At 41.9% G+C, this 18,262-nt stretch overlaps 1 protein-coding gene across 4 annotated transcripts in view; it reads right to left on the minus strand.

Moving 5' to 3' along the window:
- Positions 1 to 15,792, minus strand: part of STUM (stum, mechanosensory transduction mediator homolog) — a 58,055-nt gene extending 42,263 nt beyond the window's left edge. For 2 of the 4 annotated variants that reach the window (XR_008449126.1, XM_054062607.1), the window contains exon 1: positions 13,321 to 13,675. Coding sequence is in view for 3 of the 4 variants with exons in the window: in XM_054062607.1 (XP_053918582.1) it covers positions 13,321 to 13,507 (187 nt within the window). In the remaining variant the exon portion in view is untranslated. Of the gene's footprint in view, positions 1 to 13,320 lie in introns of all 4 variants that reach the window. The other 2 variants (XM_054062608.1, XM_054062606.1) reach the window with 2 other exon arrangements.
- Between the last annotated feature and the right edge of the window lie 2,470 nt (positions 15,793 to 18,262).

Consider the following 18,262-nt stretch of genomic DNA (forward strand, 5'->3'; position numbering starts at 1 on the left):
TAAGTTGCAGTTCTTGTCAGGAGTACCTGTTCTAGCATGGCCTTTCCATGCATGGCTCTTCCAGCTGTTCTCACAGAGATGTCCTGCCTCCCCTGCAGCCCCCTCGTACCAAAACCTTGCCACCAACATCTAATACACATACACTTTGGAAAAGAGCTAGCAACAAGCTACAGGGAAGGGCAATGATAGTAATTACAGAAAATAAAGGGTTTTATGTTGAGAACTCATGAGAAAGTTAGGAGGTCTAACCTTCAAAAACATACAAATTCCATGATGCACATGGACTAGAGAACAGCATGGTCAAACCTACTTATGGGTTCTTGCAAGGACAAGATGAGATCCAGAAAGACATGTAGGTAATGCATGATGTATTTTGAAACTATTAAAGCAAACATCTTATTTTGCAAACTAGTTAATAGGTAGCTTTCATCTGACCTGACTTCAGATATCTGCAGGGGAGGTGTCTCAATCTGGGCTAGTTACCCTTTGCAGTTTAAAAAAAAAAAAAAAAAAGAGGCCCCCAGCAGCTGTGACTCACTTAACCTATTTTAGAGTAGAGATGAGTCACATGCTGGTAGTGCCTTATTCCTCCACACAGATTATAATGGCAACCAACTCACAACCAACTCAGATGTAAAGGTGGATGAATCCCACCTAATAAGTCCAATCAAAAGAAGATTTGTCATTAAGCTAGTTTGACTAAATAATACTAACAAAAATTACCTCCTGCTTTGGTTTATCACCTAGCTAACCAACTCCTTTAGGAGGACCTTTTGCTACAAGGTTATTGCATTCAACTTTGTTCATTACAGATCTTCCTCTGAAACATCTAGTACTAGATACAGTACTGGAGGTCCAATAGAGCAAGGACTTTGCTCAGCAGGACTCCTACGTCCTCAGTGCAGAACATAGCCATGTTATTATGGGTACAGAGGGAAGACAAGACCTAAACTACAGTTTATGGTATCTCTGTAATACCAATGAATGTATTTTTGCCATTCTTCTCTGTTGAAAAGGAGAAATAAAGAAAAGTTCTTTGTGCTGATCATTATAGTTTATCAAGATTACCTGGGTCATCACCTGAAGGCTTTGCAATACTGATAAAATGCTCCTGCGACAGCAGGAAGATGTCTAAATTTGATGGTTCTAGCTCCTTTCATAATGCCTTCTTTCTTCTTGAGGGTATCTTTTTCCAGCATGACAGTGTTTGCATGGTTCATATGAGCCCTGTTGCTAAGAAACAAGTCCCAACTGTGTCTTTAAAATTCTGCCTTTAAATACATAACTCAAGAAATATTTTTCTTTTCATTACACTGTCTTGTGTGTTTTATTAAGATTTATTTCAACTCTGCTCTGACTCTTGGGGTACATTCCTATCACAACCTTTTCAGATAGGCCCCATTCTTTTTCCATTGTCTGTACAGTGCCATGGTCACCTACACAGTAGTATAAATATTATATTTTAAAATAGTACATTTTAAGGCCATAGTAAGGCCCCATTTTGCACACAACTGTGTAAACAAGAAGGAATACAGCGGACCCTACTTTACTGCATATATCTGCTAATATTAAACTACAAAAGATAGTACAAATCAGTGTCATTTCCAATAGCAACTCTAGGGTACATCTGTGCTTGCTTGGCTTTGGGTTTTGGTTTTTTTTTGCCACATACTGACTAAAATATACTGAATTCCCCCTCACGTGTATAAAAACATGTAGCTTTCACAGGTATGGAGCAGATCACAGGATCAAATGAGGGAGTAACCATCACAGGTGAATTACAAACTGCCATTGCCATCCTACCTATTTATTGTGTTGCATGGCACAGACAACATCCTCCTTCCTGATGAACACAAGTAAAGAGTGATGGAGACAGTTAATTAAAAAACAATTTCCTTGGAATAGGTTAATGGAAAACAAAGTATGGGCATGCAATTTGAGGCATTTGAATTGCACAAAGTCCATGTAGATTCTCTGGACGGTTCTTCACCAGCTTCATAGACAACCTTCAGCAAGTTACTTCCTCTGACCTCTCTATACAGGCTGCAAACAGTTTAAATGTGTTACTTAATTTCTGCATTATAACTTGAGCATAGTCTACACTTCATGGTTCTACTGAAATAACAATGCAACAAACCCCCACTCGGCTACCTACTCAGCACTTCTCATACTAGTAAATCATGGACTTCTCAGAAAAGACTTCAATCACAGTCACTGGAACAAGGTCTCATGTCATTTAGGTATCATTACTTTCACAAAATAAATAACATCTACTAGTATATGATGAAGTTTCATATATATGTAAAGCGAATCCACATCTGTTGGGAGAAAGATGAATAAGTTTTGTTGTGCAATAGCCTCAGATTTTTAGCTTTGTTTGTTGGCTAATTTGGGAAACACCACTCTCAATGGGTGTCCTACTTAGTACCACAACTTATTAAGTCTTCTCTGCTTTTAAGTGCGATGTAAGAGCTCAGTTCTGCAACTCTTCTTTACAGTGAGTTATACTTATTCACAAGAACAACTTCAATGTGCCAGCTCAATGTTAAAAGAAGAAGCAAAAACAGTGAGTAGAGGTGAGGCAAACTGGTTCTAGAGGCTCAACATCACATTTCTTTGCACGCTGTGGATTTTCAGTTTGGACAGGTGGGTTTAACTTAAAACGGGAACATTTTATACCTGTCTTGCACTGGTTCAAAAAAGTCTTTGCTGCTCCATGCAATATGACCTGGAGGTCACAGAGAAACCAGAAAGGGGACATCTTCTCTGCAGTTCTATCTTGGCACACAGAGAGTAAATGAGCACTGAAAGGCTATCTGAAAGCACTATGAAAGCACTAATGAAAGCTATGAAAGCACTAATCTGAGAGCAGAATGTATATACATATGGGCCAGATTTTCAATTGCACCATGTATACCATATTTTAATTAATACATGCAAGAAAAATCTTTTATTCCTTGAGTCAATAATACTAAGGGTGGACTGCTACCATTTATTCATCACAGCTTCAGTAACTGATGAGCAAGAGTGGTTTGTGGGAACTAATACTTGGTCTAAACTCCATTCCTGGCTCCATCACGGGTTTCTTCTAAGTATGAGCTGCACACAGCACAAGGAGACAGATCCTATGTTGCCTTGGATCTACCATCCAAAGTGGGAATAATGAGGCTTAATTCTGACAGAAATGAGAATTTGCATGTTGGCACCCTTGTGCATGAGGAGTTATGTGCATCAAGATGGGCTGGTGACACAGAATGTCTAATGGTTAGACACAGAGCCCTCCCCATTATTCTGTCCACACTCATGGCTTGGTTCAAGCTCTGCCTTGCACTTGTGCAGCTACCTACACCTCTGCAGTGTGGGCGTAAAACAACACTAGCCTTCTGTGGCAGTATGCAATGTAAGGTGCTAGCAACCAAGGCACAAAAATCAAGTTCACCATGTACAACTGACTAATGTAAATAATCAAAGTTATATCTCCTCAGGGAGTCGGCTTCAACAGTGTGCCAGGAGAATCCATTTTGATGTTTCTGTGGGATGTGTGGGAGGAGCAGAGGACTGAGTGAAATAAGCACTCAGGTGCAAGTCAATATATAAAATTACCTTCTGGATTTTAGAAGAGAAAAGGAGGCATTTTTGTACTCACAATTGCCAATGATTGTAGTTCCTGTGCTCTGTTCTCTCGTTTACATAAGACAAGCAACCATCCCCCCAGCTCTCTGTAGCCATAATGAAATTTCAGTAGGAGGAAAAAAAACTTGTGATGCTGAGTCTAAAACACTGCTTTAAAAAAAAAAAGAGAAAAAAGAAGTATTTCTGTTCTAAAATCCCACTGAATCATTTAGGTTGGAAAAGACCTTTAAGATCATGGAGTTAAGAGGTAAACCTAATACTGACAAGTCCACCACTAAATCACATCCCTAAGTGCCACATCTACATGCCTTTTAAATACCTCCAGGGATGGTGACTCAATCACTTCCCTGGGCTGCCTGTTCCAGTGCTTGATAACCCTTTCAGGGAAGTAATATTTCCTAATACATAGTTTAAACCTCCCCTGGCACAACACCTCTGCTAAGCGTTCTCTGGTATTGATCACATTTGTCAAATGCAGAGCTGAAGAACAGAGACATGCAGCAAAAAACATTACCACTGCAATATGGAAGATTTGGCAGTGCTTTCATCGTTATATAGATCAAGAGAGAGAATTTAATGGCCCAGCCCAGAGAATCCACACTAAACTGTTTAACTACATCAAAACCAACGCCCCTATTCTCTTGACAGATTACTCGATAACCACTCTGGTGCAAATGAGTTCAGAAACAGGTCTGATTTGTTGCAATCAGTTCACAAAGACAGAAAGAAGGCAGGGCGAATCACGTTGATCCTGCAGTTAGAAAGGGATTTTCTTCTGCCTACACCTCAAAAATGTCTGTTTGTGATCAGCCCTTTCTGACAGTCCTAAATCCTTTGTGAAGCCCTCCCAACAGGACAGAAACTCCAGAGTGGGTTGTAGGGCAATGGGAGTTTAATGTCCTTTGTGTATGTAGGCTCAAGGAGGTCCAGTCATACTTTTAGCTAGAACTTAGTCTTCAGATTCTTCAAACCAATTTTCATTGGAAAGGAAAAGTAAAGCTTCCTGACTTCAAAACATTGTCTGTAAGATGTCATGGGGGGGGAGTATCTTTTCATTTACAGGATACATAAATACATAAATGTTAATCCAAGAGTCTATTTTATCTTGCTATAAAGACTCTAGTCCTGACTACTGTCAGTGAAAGAGGTCTGACAACATGGGCTTCTTCACGTAGTGATTTCTATGGTATCAAGTTGCCATCTCCTTTCCCCAACGCAGCACAGCAAAGACAATGTTGGATATTCAGACACAAGAAAATCATGTTTATGGAAGTCAAACTGTCATGGCAACAGAAGAGGTCTTGCGAGTATTTTAAAAATAGCAAATTAACAAAACCCATTTATGAAAGCTCAAATCCATTCTTACATGAATGCACTTAAAAACCAGATACAACAAATGGTTTTCTACCTACATAAAGAAGAAATACTTTAAAACCAAGATCTCACATATTCATATCAGCATATGTAATTATCCATACAGATAAATACATATTTTAAACTAAAACCAGCAAAACTGTTTCAGCTGGACAGTGTTACACTAATGTGATCATTCCACTTATTTTATTTCAGGTAAAATATTTTCATATAAATATTATGCTTCATACTTCAGAAAACGACTCAACTTTTTAACATAGTAAACTTGTAGCAATGGCTCTTTATAATCTAGTTTATTATACTTCATTAAATTATTGGTTCTTCAAGGCCTTTTAGCACTTTCCTAAAAATTTTTCCAACACAATCTCAAATTAATTTAACCATTTAGCCTTTATGTTCTTTACAAACTTGCTTGTGTTATAACCAAAACAAAATTACTATGCACAAATGCAGAGTACTTGTAAGTTTTGTGTGAATATTCATCAATGCTTCTAGCAAACTAAGAGCTCAGCCTCAATAAATGAAAACCCGGTGAGATGCTGAATAATTAACTGTGATGTGTTTAAATTAATATACCCAAAGATGGCAGCCTTAAGTCGCTGCAGTTCCTTCTGTGAGCTGTATTGCTTAAGTCAGAAATGTGGTACAGGTTGAACCCCTCCAGTGAACAAGATTATATTTCCAATAGTTCCTCTATTAAACGTACTCACTCTTTCCTCTAGTAAGATTTGATCACGATCCACTCTGGGCATGTCCTTTGCGTATGCTCTTACCAGAACTTACAATTAAAGTTAGTGTATTACCAATTAGCTTTCATCAAACATCCCATTTATATTTACTAGTCTGGATATTTCATCATCATATGCTCAGAGACATGAGTGTCCATGGTTTTGTCTAGTTTGACAAAGTTGGAAATTAGTTAGCAATGTATTACATTACATTTTTAAATGTAAAAGTTCAGTACAATATTGACATCCTTCAGTGCTGAAAAAACATGAATCAGGTTCTCCAAATCTGAGAGTTTTTTTAAAAAATGCAATTCATTCTTTCTCCCCGATCCCTCACTGCTTTTTTTGAGAAAGAATCATATCTTCAAATCCTGCTTCAAAGCCTTGAAAGTTACATTTGTTCTTTTCTTGAAGGCAGAGATTCTCATCTAATGAAAGGCCTCAGGGGACAGGGTTCTAAGGAAACACCAAATATTGTGAGAGTCAGGATTGCATTGCTAGGCCTTTTGAGGGGCTGTCAATTAGGATAGGAATTGTTTGGCCTAACTTCCTTGGAATGAAAAATCTGAGCTTTGAACTGCTTTTATATTAAACCACTGGAAGAAGGAGGGTGAGAGCAGCTTCTAAGTGGTAAAATGGAAACAGGATGAGGACATGAGCATTTCAAATCAAATTTTCAAGTGCTGTCTACTTATTTCTAACTTGACTCCTCACACAATATAACCTAGCAAGTTTATAAAATCAGAAATCAACAAGTGAAATATAACTAGGTAGAATGGCATGCCATTTTTCTCAGGCTCTTACAATATTTTCATTTTGAGGCTCCTAGTTAACATAAACACTCAAACCCCCTAGGAAGAGTGGAAAGAGAAAGAGGGATTAACTCCCTCACTTAATGAAAAAGCTTCCAGTCCTCAGCAGAAACAAGGAAACCCAGACTTCACATTCCTGGAATGTTTAGACTGGACTTTAGGGAGCCACTGATTCAGAGCAGGAGAACAATTCTGCAATCTAGACTAGCCAAAATTCCCTCATCAAAAGCACTCTCCTCACCCAAGTTACTTCTGTCTTCAAATCCTTGCTTCTCTTGCTTCCAATTCTTTGGGCCTCCTCACTAAATCTCCGCAAATGTACTTTTTTCCTTCCAGCTTGATTCTCTGCTTTTCTCCACATAACACCCTTCCTCTGGAACAGCTTTACAGACTCTTTAAAATTCAGACCCTTCCTCTGGAACAGCTTTACAGACTCTTTAAAATTCAGTTGGTTTACTTGGCCATTTAACAGCTCTTCTCTGCTGTCTGTTCCCACCTTCACACTTAATCTTCAACCACTTTTGCGAAAATTACACTAAATGACAAAGGACACTGCAAAATGCTGAGCAAACCCTTTCTCCTTAGGTGTTTGTTAAGTACCACATACCTCCACAGAACTGTTTAAAGGACAGCAGCGAACAAAAATGTCACTGGCCATTTCTTTTTGTCTACTATTTTGATGGAAACAGAAGGCATGAGGGAGGGAAGAGAAATTTGTTTGCATCTAAGTTGGTCTGGTACTGACAGCAATTCAAAAGCAGCAGCACGACATTTCTGCACAGCTTGACAGTGAAATTAACCAAAAAGTTGTTGTAAACACAAGAAGAGCTCAACAGCTAACTTTTATTAACTACAAGGAGTGAAGAGCAAAAACTGGCCAAAGGGCACAAACAGTACTAAATATTCATACTGTGACAGAGACTGTAGTCAAGAACAAGGTGCTGCTATGCTTTTGCCGTGTATGCCCATAACTACATTTGTAAAGCAAAGGCCATGGGAAGTGCATGATTAAGAAGGCACATACATATGAGACCATTATGGCAAAGCAGATAAATTCAAGAAGGGTATCTAGTGTAAAACACGGGAAAGGGAGGAAGATGATGAATATATTAAGTATAAAACATTAACAATATAAAAATACAAATAAAACACAGCCACAAAGTGGAAAGCAGCTTTCTTCCCAAAATAGAGCAGGGCGTGCCATTGGACACTGGATTAAAACTGAGGGGGCGTGCCCGATCCCTCAGCAGAGATAAAGCCCTGTTGTTTTTTTCTCTTAACTGAGAAGCTACAAACTTGAAATAATTTGGCATTTATTCTGATCACAAATTATCTGTGAACCAGTTTTGAGTTTTCCCATCTTGTTTCTCATCGTAGATGGTCCAGACACTTCATGGGCCAAAAATATTCTGGACTACTCTGTGCTGGCAAGATCGTTGAGTGATCAGCCAAGTACATTATGCATGACACTTCTATTTCTCACTTAAATCTCTTTTTATTTGGTTTGGGTTTTTGTTAAAGAAAGGAGGAAATCAATGGTCATCTCCATACTGACAAGAACACGACCTGCAGGAGCAGAAACCTGCAGATTCAGTTACTCTTGTGCCTAACTTAACTTCACCATGAGAAACATCTACAGCACAGCTGACACCACTGCTCCCAGCAACGGAGCAATAACCTGGATGCACACATTTTATCATGGATCCCCTTTCCCACCCCCTTTCCCACCTCGCACAAGCAGATGAAGAATTATCATAAAGAACTTCCTGATCTTTATTGGGTTTTGTATTTTCCACTGAAGAGTGAAGTGTACTGACAATCGGTTTGCTTTGTCTAATTAAGCTCTCATGAACAAATAGCTCGTTTCGGCAGGCTATTAGTGGTCTATACATCACAGGCTGAAAGGCAACTAGCCGAAGAACTCCAGCAGTAAAGTTCACGAACACAAGCTCATGCAAACACTTTGAAAAGCCTTTGTTTTCCACAAATGAGCTTGTAAATCACCCAGGTTTATTGATTTGCATGTTCATTGGGGAAGAAAAATTATTTAAAAGTATCACAAATGCCAAAGTAAGTTTGAGATTTTAATGCACAGATGTTTGAAAGCTGGAATTTATTTTCTACAATATTTATCCTACTGCAGATAAGAAAGTGTGTTTTTTCCTTGAAATTCTTTGTTTCAATAATGAAGGCCATGGATGTTTGCTTGTGGCATCTATTTATCATTCCAACAACAAAAATAAAATGGGTATGGATAATTTTATGCAGATCTCATCTCTGCAACTTCCCTGAGTGTTGTGTTCTGTACTTCAGCTCTTTGGAGAGATCTTTCTGCTGAAGCAAGCTGTGGCTTCTAATGAGAATCTTCTGCAGATGCTTGGCGTCTATAAATTGAGTATTAAAGCTGTATTTGCATACCTGAAGGTCTAACCCTTGAACTCTATCAAGTTTGAAGTGGATTAAACAGATGGCAGAAGACTCGTGACATGGAGCTGGCACACCCAGAACAGGAGAGCTGTATAACCCACTCATGATCTCCACCACTGGCTATTTCATGGCATACGGGTAGCTGCTTTCCTGTCTTGTGCTAATACAATTTTATGCTACATATTTCAATTGCTCCCTGCACAAAAATAGTATACGTGTATAATTCAGGCTGCGATCCAAAAGTCCACCCCCTTCCTGACAGGAGGGATTAATCTGGGCGAATACCTCATATTTGCAGATAATTCCACACACTTCTCACATTTCTCTCAAGTTCTCCCCCTTCGTTTCCCCCCTCCCACACATGTGATGTAGAGGGAAGGAAGAATGGGTAGGAAGGAGGGCAAGATTCCCATGTACCATCTCAGGGAATTACAGGGAGTCAGATCCTCTCCCACGCTGACTGGCACACAGCACTTCCAAGAGAATACAGTCTGCCAGCTAAAGGGCATGGACCAGCCCCTTCTCTCAGTTGCCATCTGCAGAACATACCTGCTGGAGATGCACACTGCTTAGTCTTGCGGGAGTGAAAACTGAGAGGATATACCACCATTTATGTCTGCTAGTGCCATTCTAGAGCTCGTCACAGCATGTTTGGCCCTGAGGCCTCAGAGCTCTAAGCCAAACTAGAGGTTACCATGTCTGTAGCACTGAGTGCCTGTGGCAGAGCTGAAATGCTGGTAGCCAACACCAGGGTGGCTTTTGCTACAGCACTCACTGACAACACCAGTTCCCTCTTCTCTCTTTCATTCTATCTGTTCCTTTTATGAACCAGAGCTAGGGGCACCTTTGTTACAGCTCAGCCCTGCAGCCCTACCAGATGCAGATGAGGAAGACAGCATCAGACCATGGAAAACTCCGATCTAAGACATTTCCAAACAGTTCTGTCTTTTACAATGAATAGAAGTAATGTGCAATATCAAGGCTGTTCAGCAAAACAGATTAGAAGTAGACAGGCTAATCAAGCTTTTTTAGGGTGTATTTGGTGTGAATTTTAAGTTTCAGCAAGACAGAAGTTAACATATTCCCCGAGTATGAAAAATTTCCTAAGTCTTTTGTAACATATATGCAAAGAGTAATTAAAATCCAGTCAACAGTGCATTTTAAAATCTGCAGTTCTTGATAAAAAAAAACCCTGAAAATTAATAAAGTGAAAAAAAATAAAATGACTATATAAACAAAGAGGAAGTATTACATCTCCTGTCCAAATAAAGTACTACTGCAAAACATAAACAGCCTAAAGGAAAAATACGCTGTATGTTTAAAATTCTCAGATTTCAACCTCACAGATGACTTCAGTAACACAGGAAAGATAATTTAACTAAAAAAAAAGTAGAGACTTTCAAATGCCAAGAGACTGCCAGAGTATTTGGTAGCCTGCACTGGAGTGCAAGTTCGGTTCAAATATCACTGGTTTGAGGTACTGGGCGCTAATGAACACCATAAATGGTCTCCAAGCAGTGGAACGTTTAGTTTCTTCTGTGTGGCCCATTTTCTTGTGGCTTCTGACTCTTAATTGTCCTTGCACTGCAGAGCCTACACAAGTGACAACTACATGCAAAACAGATGAGGAGTGAAGTCAGGGACTGAAAAATAGAGAACTTCCATTACTACATAAACACAGTCACACCCTCTGTTTAAGCAGGCAAAATATACAGCAAGCCTGTGAAACATCATTTTAATATGTTATAAATCTAGGCTACAGGAACCAGTGGGAATTTTGCCATTTACTTCAATGGGCACAGGCTCAGATCCTAGATTTGAATACTTCCACTTTTCCAAGTGGAAAATATTTCCAATATTCCAAGCAAATATTATTTATATTACAAGTGTTGGCCAGTTCACAGAGATGGCTGACATGCAACAGTGACACTTTTTACCCTGACTACCCCTGCCAGTAGATTTGTTTTCCATTGTGTGTGGGCTATGTGATATACAACAGGATACGGCTGAGATTGTAAATAGCTATATTCTAGTTGGATATATTATCTCTGAGTAAATTTTCTATCAAAATGCATAAGATATTAGCAGCTTCATTAAGAGAATGGTTAATTTACGTATGGACTAAGTGCTATGCTTTGCATACAGAGTTTGGGATGCATCTCCAAAAGAAGGCTTTTTGCCAGTCTGTGAGAATGCCACACGGAAGGACTTAATTTATAGCTTGTTTGTTTTGCTTCTTTTACAACAGAAGATCAGAAGGAACAGTGGTACAGAAAGTACCACTGAAATCAGTGCATCATACGGAAAACAAGTTTAAAAAAAAAATCAGTCTATTAAAAATCCCCAAAAATAGAATTAAAACCATTTGGGGCCAGTACAGCCAGTTGGTGATAACACAGCCAACATGGCCACAAAGTCCATATTCAGCTCGCAAGCTTTCAAACCAGCATGAATGGGGACCCGCATACACCTGCCTTTAGAAAAGAAACAGTGTCTACTCTCATTCCTCACTGACACTTTCCATGTGAGGGAAGGCAAAACACTGGCTCCCCCTGGCAGCCCCCAAGAGCTCCGGGCAGATAACAACACGTCAGGCCATTTCTGGCATGAGGATGGCTTATGGGGATCTGTCCTCCTAGGATAAAGGAAGAACACTGTTTTCTAGGGTGCTGTGAAAAGCAGCACAGTGTGAAGTAAGAGATGATTCAAATGAGTAAAAGGGCATGGCAAGTCAGTTTTTCATCTACAATGACGATCTAGTGTCTACAATAACAATGGAAAACTACATTGACTTTGAAAGTTCTGGCTTTGAACACATCTTTCTGAAGAGGGTGGGAAATTAAGTGGTAAATAATAATAACAACGCAAAACCCCACGGAAGTACTCAACCAGACAAATTCTGTTTGACTCATCACTCCAGGTTCTTCAGGTGGTTCAACAAAACAGCTATGAAAATAACACTTCTGAGCACACAGCATTGCATTTGGAAGCACATATACCAATGCCATTCTTTCCACAGGAAAATTCCAATGTATTTCAAAAGGTGGAAGATTTTCCCTGGAATACATCTGTAGGTTCAGAGCAAACACAGTGGAATATCAGGAGCTCGTGCAGTTGCACATAGTATATCACACAGAGTTCAGTAATATTTAATCAGAAGAACTTTAAGAATTTCAGATAAGAGGCTCAAACCACATGAAACAGGTAAGGGCACGGCAGCAGATCTTCAAAAGCAGGACAAGCTGGGAGATAATCCCATACCACAAGGAAGGGTTTTGCAGGGGCCACAGCGGTGGAAATGGTGTCTAAGAACAGACAAGAGCCTCAAGGTATGGACTACTGGGTTTTGGTTGCTTTGTTGTTTTATTTTAAAATTTGACTGGTTTTGCGATTGTGACCGTTTTGCTTGCAGCTACAATACCGCCTTGAGTTCCAGGTGCCCTTGTAGTGTTCAAACTCAAGGCTTCAGCTGCAGTAAGCAAGTATTTCCTAATTAAAAACGAGGAAAAGGAAATATAGAAGAGATCACAGCCACAGCCTAGGGTTGCATTACCCGAGTCATTCACTAGGGACTTCATATCCATAAACAGGGAATCCCACAGTTTTTCTGGATATAACTTCCTTACAACAGGGGTACAGGACCAACGTTTTCCAGGGCTCTCTAGGCTCTGGGAGCTCGCCTTTGCTGGTGAGTGTTGGGATCGCTCCGCGTCTTGGATCTCTGACTACAGCTCGTAAGAGCCCCAGCAGTCGCAGCACCTTCCCCTAACGCACATGATTCCCACGCCGGGCCGTGCCCTGCCTCTTCGAAGCGATCGGAAGGGTCGGAGGGCGCAGAGGCTCTGCCCGAGGGAAGAGCCTGTCCTGATGCCGCCAGGCTCGGCGGTGGCGCCCGCAGCCTCCGCGCCGGTGCGGGAGGCTCCGGGGACCCCGCGGCGGCGCGCTCCCCGCTCCGGCGGCAGAACTTCCCGCCGGCGTCGGGGGACGAAGGGATCGCTGCCTCCCTCCGTTTCCGCGGCGGGGGCGGGCGGCCTCGCAGGAGCCCCGGGAAGCACGGGCGGGCTGCGAGAGCGCGCCCCGCCGCCGGCAGGCGCCCATCCCGGCTCCCGCGGGGCTCCCGTCCCGGATCCCGCGGACACCCCATCCCGAATCCCGTCCCGGCTCCCCGCGAGCTCCCGTCCAGGATGCAGGGCAGCGGCTCCCGCGGGGCTCCCGTCCCGGCTCCTGCGAGGCTCCTGTCCCGCATCCCCCCGAGCTCCCGTCCCGGCTCTTGTCCCGGCTCCTGGGGGGCTCCCGTCCCGGCTCCCGTCCCGGCTGCAGGGCGGCGGCACCGCGGAGCTCCTTACCCAGCCCCGGCACGAAGGTGTTGAGGAAGAGGCAGATGACAGCCACGGGGAAAGGCATGTAAGGGATGGCGGCGCGCAGCGGGCCCTTTTTCTCGCGGACCTGCACCACTACGCCGCTGGAGGAGCCGCCGCCCCGGCCGGGCTCCGCGGTCGCCGCGCTCTCGCCGTCTTTGGGGCAGGGATCCATGGTCAAGGCTGCCGCTAGCCCGGCCGGGCTCGCAGCTCCCGCCGCGCGCGCTTCCGCCCTCACCGGCGCGCGCCCGGGTGCCCCCAGCGCCGACCCCTCCCTTCGCGCCGTTCCCGCCCCGCCGGCGCCGCGCCCGCCGTGTCCCCGTCACCGGTGGCGGCGTTTGGCGCTGCCCGAGGCGGCCCATTCTCTCCGTGGGGCCGCCCGGGTCTCGCCGCCCCCGGCGCCCGCCCTCGATTCGTCCGACCCGTCCAAAAAACCGGCGGGAAAGGCGGGCGGGGCGCCTGCTCCCCACGAGCCGCCGGGTGGAAGCGAGGAGAGGGCGAGGAGCTGCCGCTTCGATGCGAGAGACGGTGCTGATACCGAAACCGTCGGCAAATCAACTCTTTAGGACTCGTTTTGGAGTTTTGGAAAGCCGGCAGCCCTTATCAGGGCTGGGCAACGCGAGGGAGCGATCTCCATCCATCGTGTGCACCGAGACAAGAGCCGGGACAGGATGGTTCCTACTCACATACAGATGGATAAATTTTCCCAAAAATCTTATTCATATTCTGTTACTTTCCAAGGGCTCATTTTAATGTTATCATGAACTTCACAACAGCCAAAGCTCTTGCTGATTTGGAGCTTTGGCTCCAGCTCTGCCTGCCCTTGCCTTTGAGGTGGGGAAAGGCTGCAAACAGGTGATCGCAGCAGCAGAGACACCTGCTCAGAACAGATCACACTGCACACAAGGCGTTATCAGCTCCAGGGAATGAACAGTCTGGATAACACACTGCTTGAAAGAAAACATGCTCCCAGAGGGACATTCTGTCTGACTTTCAAAAAACTACAATTGCTTAGACAAAACCCCACTTTAGCTTAAGTGAAACTATTCCACTTCTTGTAATAGTAACTACTTCTTGTATCAGTACAAGCAGTGAAAAATGATGCCTTCTAAAAAGAGCTGCGCTGTGAAGGTGTAAGAGAAGGTTTAAATTAAATCCGTGCTCATTTATTTTTTGGAAAATCCTGCTGGAATGAGAAAGAGGAGGAAAAAGGAGGAGAGGCAAGAGAATTAGGAAGAAGAGAAGGGAAGGCTAATCACAGTTTGGGACACTGTGAAAATGTCTCTTGATTTGCAGCACTATTACCAGATGAAAAGTCCTCTTGTAGTGCTCGTAATTCCTGTTCGTAATTCCTGCCAGTTTAACTGGCAAAGTGGTAATACGGAATGCATCGCTAGTTAAAAATGATGACAAGGCTGGCCATTGCAGGTAGAGTTCATCAGAGAAATGGGAGAAACATATTAAAGGCATTAATCCTAATATAAAATGTGTGACACACATATAGGACTTTTGCGTAAAAGACTAGAGGGTAGCATGTGTCTTATTGTGCATTTCAAAGCTGTATTTATGCTGAAGAATTCCTGCTATGAGTTTAAGCCCCAACAGAAAATCTTGAAGTACTTAATACATGCCACTGGAATGCTGCCTAACAAATACATGATTCAACACTTTGATTTCAGTACAAATTAGTAAAACAAAGTTAGTACAATGAAAAAGTTACGGAAACTAAATGATACAAGTGGACAATGTTGTTCCTAAATTATATTTTCTTAAATTTTTCAAATAGCTGGGTTCTGAACCATAAGAACATAGAAATCGCAGGTAAAGTTTCCTAATTTTAACAACAGGTTTTCTTTGCTTATCTTGTGAGTGCCTTTCATCAAAAAATATCTGACTTCTTTTTTGATTAAACGTACAGCTTAGGCGTGTTTCTGGAGCACATTAGCTAACTGGCTTTTCTTTTTATGGTGACATTTATTTATGTCAAATTAGTTCATTACAGCCTCTTATATCTATTATAGACAAAGCTGTTGGAGGGCCGCACCTTTCTCTTGGGAAGAACTGATGCAACATGAATTCCTTCTGTCTCTACTGGGTGATCAAACTACAGCCAGATGAGAAATCTTTATGGTCTGAATATTGACTAATTAGAGCCTGTACAAAGCAGAATCCACAGCTGAAATACTATAAATAATTTGCAGTGATGTAATTTTCCTTTACACTGGACACTTAATGCTCAGCTTGACATAGTTCTGGGCCATGTCATTTAAACTATACATCGTATAACATGTTGGACCAGATGATCCCTGATGCCCCTTCCAACCTGGCATTCTATGATTCTATGAATTCTCTATAGACTCAACTAGTTGATGAACTGATAAAGGCTCTGGAAGTCATGTGTGGGTGAGCCCACATTACCTACACTAAAAGCTAGCAAAAGACCACTGTGAGAATAGCCCAAATAGTATAGAAAATCAAAGGCTTTTTTTTTTTTTAATCAGAAATACTTAATAACAGATTGTGCTTTGATGGAGGATTTCTTTGGAAGATCTCAAGACATTTGACAAATTTGAATTACTTAATTTACTTCTTTAAGATCAGTTGGCAATATGTAAGACTTACTCTACCTACTATTAAAACGCAGCCACTTCTAGACTGAACTGCATCATTAATTCTGTGCTGTCAGTGTTTGTGGAAGTTCTCAGGCGCCTGAGGCAAAAGTTATGACTGACTCAGTGTATGTTAAAGATACCATCATGTATCCTTCCAAGCTTCCAAGCTTCTCTAAACAACTGAATTGGTGGCAACATTGTTGTGATTGTTCCACACTCCTCAAGCAGAGTATGATAACTATGCAAACCATCTTCTACTGAGCTGTATGATTTACCTTTACTTAGAAGACATTCTTTAATTCTTTGTGCTGGAGAGCTCAAGTGAGGAAAGATAGTCGATAACCAAAAAGTACACTGGAGCCCAGATAAAAAAATGTGACCCAGGGCTGAAGTTTTTTTTTTTTTTTTGTTTGGTTTGATTTGTTGGTTTGGTTTTTTTTTTTTTTAGGAATATAAGCCTCTTGTTTATAAAAACCAGTAATATTTGTTAGTATTAAGAATACTAAAATCTCAGATTTAATCTTATATTCTTTTCAATTCCCAGCATGAAAACAGCTCACAGTACTGTTATATATAACATTATTTGTCTGCAGCTGAAACAAAAAATAGGGTTAAAGAACCCAAACCAACCAACCAAAGAAACATAAAAACCCAACGAAATTCAAACTTGTGTTTCAAACTGCAGAACTCCTCTAACACACCACTATAGCACCAGTGTATTCACACACAGGACTGGAGATGCATCTTCTGAAGCCTTCTCCAGACTTCTTTCCACAATAATGCTACAGGAGGAGTAGTGTTTTTCAACTGCAAAACTGAAGGCGGGCATTGCAGCTGTGTTGCAAGGGCAGACACTTAATAATCTAAAGAAGTTGAAGTAACTCATGGATGTCTGGTGAAAGAATGGGCATTGTAGTTGTCCCAGGTGGCAACAAGACTGCAGGACTCCTGCAGATGGGGGAGCCTTCACACTGTTTTATCTCCTAAAGCTGAAGTCTGGCTTCTGACTCTCTCTAGTCTTGAAGAGAGTACCTGTAGTTGCAAGGTCCTTGATAAGCAAACATGAGCAATGTGTTTGTGAAATAGCCTTGTCTCAGTGATGTCAAGACTGAAGCTGGACCTCCTGATTAACAGAAGCTGGTGGTCTTATTATGAAGCCTTTGTAGTTAGTTATACTTACTGTATATGTATGTTGCTCTGAGAAGTATATGCTGGAATTTTGATCAGCATCCCAAGAGTTTTACAGGTGTCAGGCCTGGAGGAGCCCAACATGACTCATGGTGGCTCATGGCCACCAAATTCCCCGTCAGAGAAGGCTAATCTCCTAGCTGAGCATGGGAGAAGTTATTTATGTTGCAGTCACTATCTGACTTTCAAAGAGCTATGATGTGAGATTGTGTAACAGAAAGCTTTCCTTTTGTTGGGTTTCAGCAGTGGATAAACAGCTGTATTTCAAACAATTTGCATATATGGGTGTTTTCAGTTATATACTGAAGAGTAAGTGGAGAGCTGTCAAGCCAAAGGGAACTTCAAGAAAACATCTCCACCTGGAGCTCTCAGCACAGAAAAGACATGGACCTGCTCAAGCAGGTCCAGAGGAGGGCCACAAAAATGATCAGAGGGCAGGAACATCACCTGTGAAGAAAGGCTGAGAGAGTTGGGGTTGTTCAGCTTGGAGAAGAGAAGGTTCCAGGAATATCTTACTGCAGCCTTTCAGTACTTAAAGGGGGCTTATAAGAAAGATAGGGAGAAACATTCAGTGAGGTCTATTGTGGTAAGACAAAGGGAAATGTTTTTAAACTAAAAGAAGGCAGATCCAGACTAGATGTAAGGAAGAACTGTTTTACAATCAGGGTAATGGAACACTAGCACAAGGTTGCCCAGAGAGCTGGTAGAAGCCCCATCCCTAGAAATATTTGAGGTCATATTGTGCTTTGTGCAATGTGATCTAGTTGAAGAAGTCCCTGCTCTCTGCAGGATGGGGTTGGACTAGATGACCTATAAAGGTCCTTTCCAACCAAAAGCATTCTCTGATTCTAAGATCAGCTGGTTGTATGAGTTTGCCATGCTGTTGCAGAATAACTTTTTCTTCTTTCCCTGCTTGTACTTGTATTTCAGTTGTTTTAATGCAGTCAATGGCAAATTAGAGATCCTGCAAATGAAAGGATGATGATTCTCTTTTACAGTGTTCTGAGGACTGTTTACCTTCTTTGAAATACATCCCATTCCTGAGCTTGCATCTTTTCCAAAGAGGTCTTCTTATATACAAGCATGTTAAGAGAGATACAAAAATAGATCTAAACACAAATCAAATTAGA

This window comes from Cuculus canorus, chromosome 3 (genome assembly GCF_017976375.1).
Source record: "Cuculus canorus isolate bCucCan1 chromosome 3, bCucCan1.pri, whole genome shotgun sequence".
Taxonomy (NCBI): Eukaryota; Metazoa; Chordata; class Aves; order Cuculiformes; family Cuculidae; genus Cuculus; species Cuculus canorus.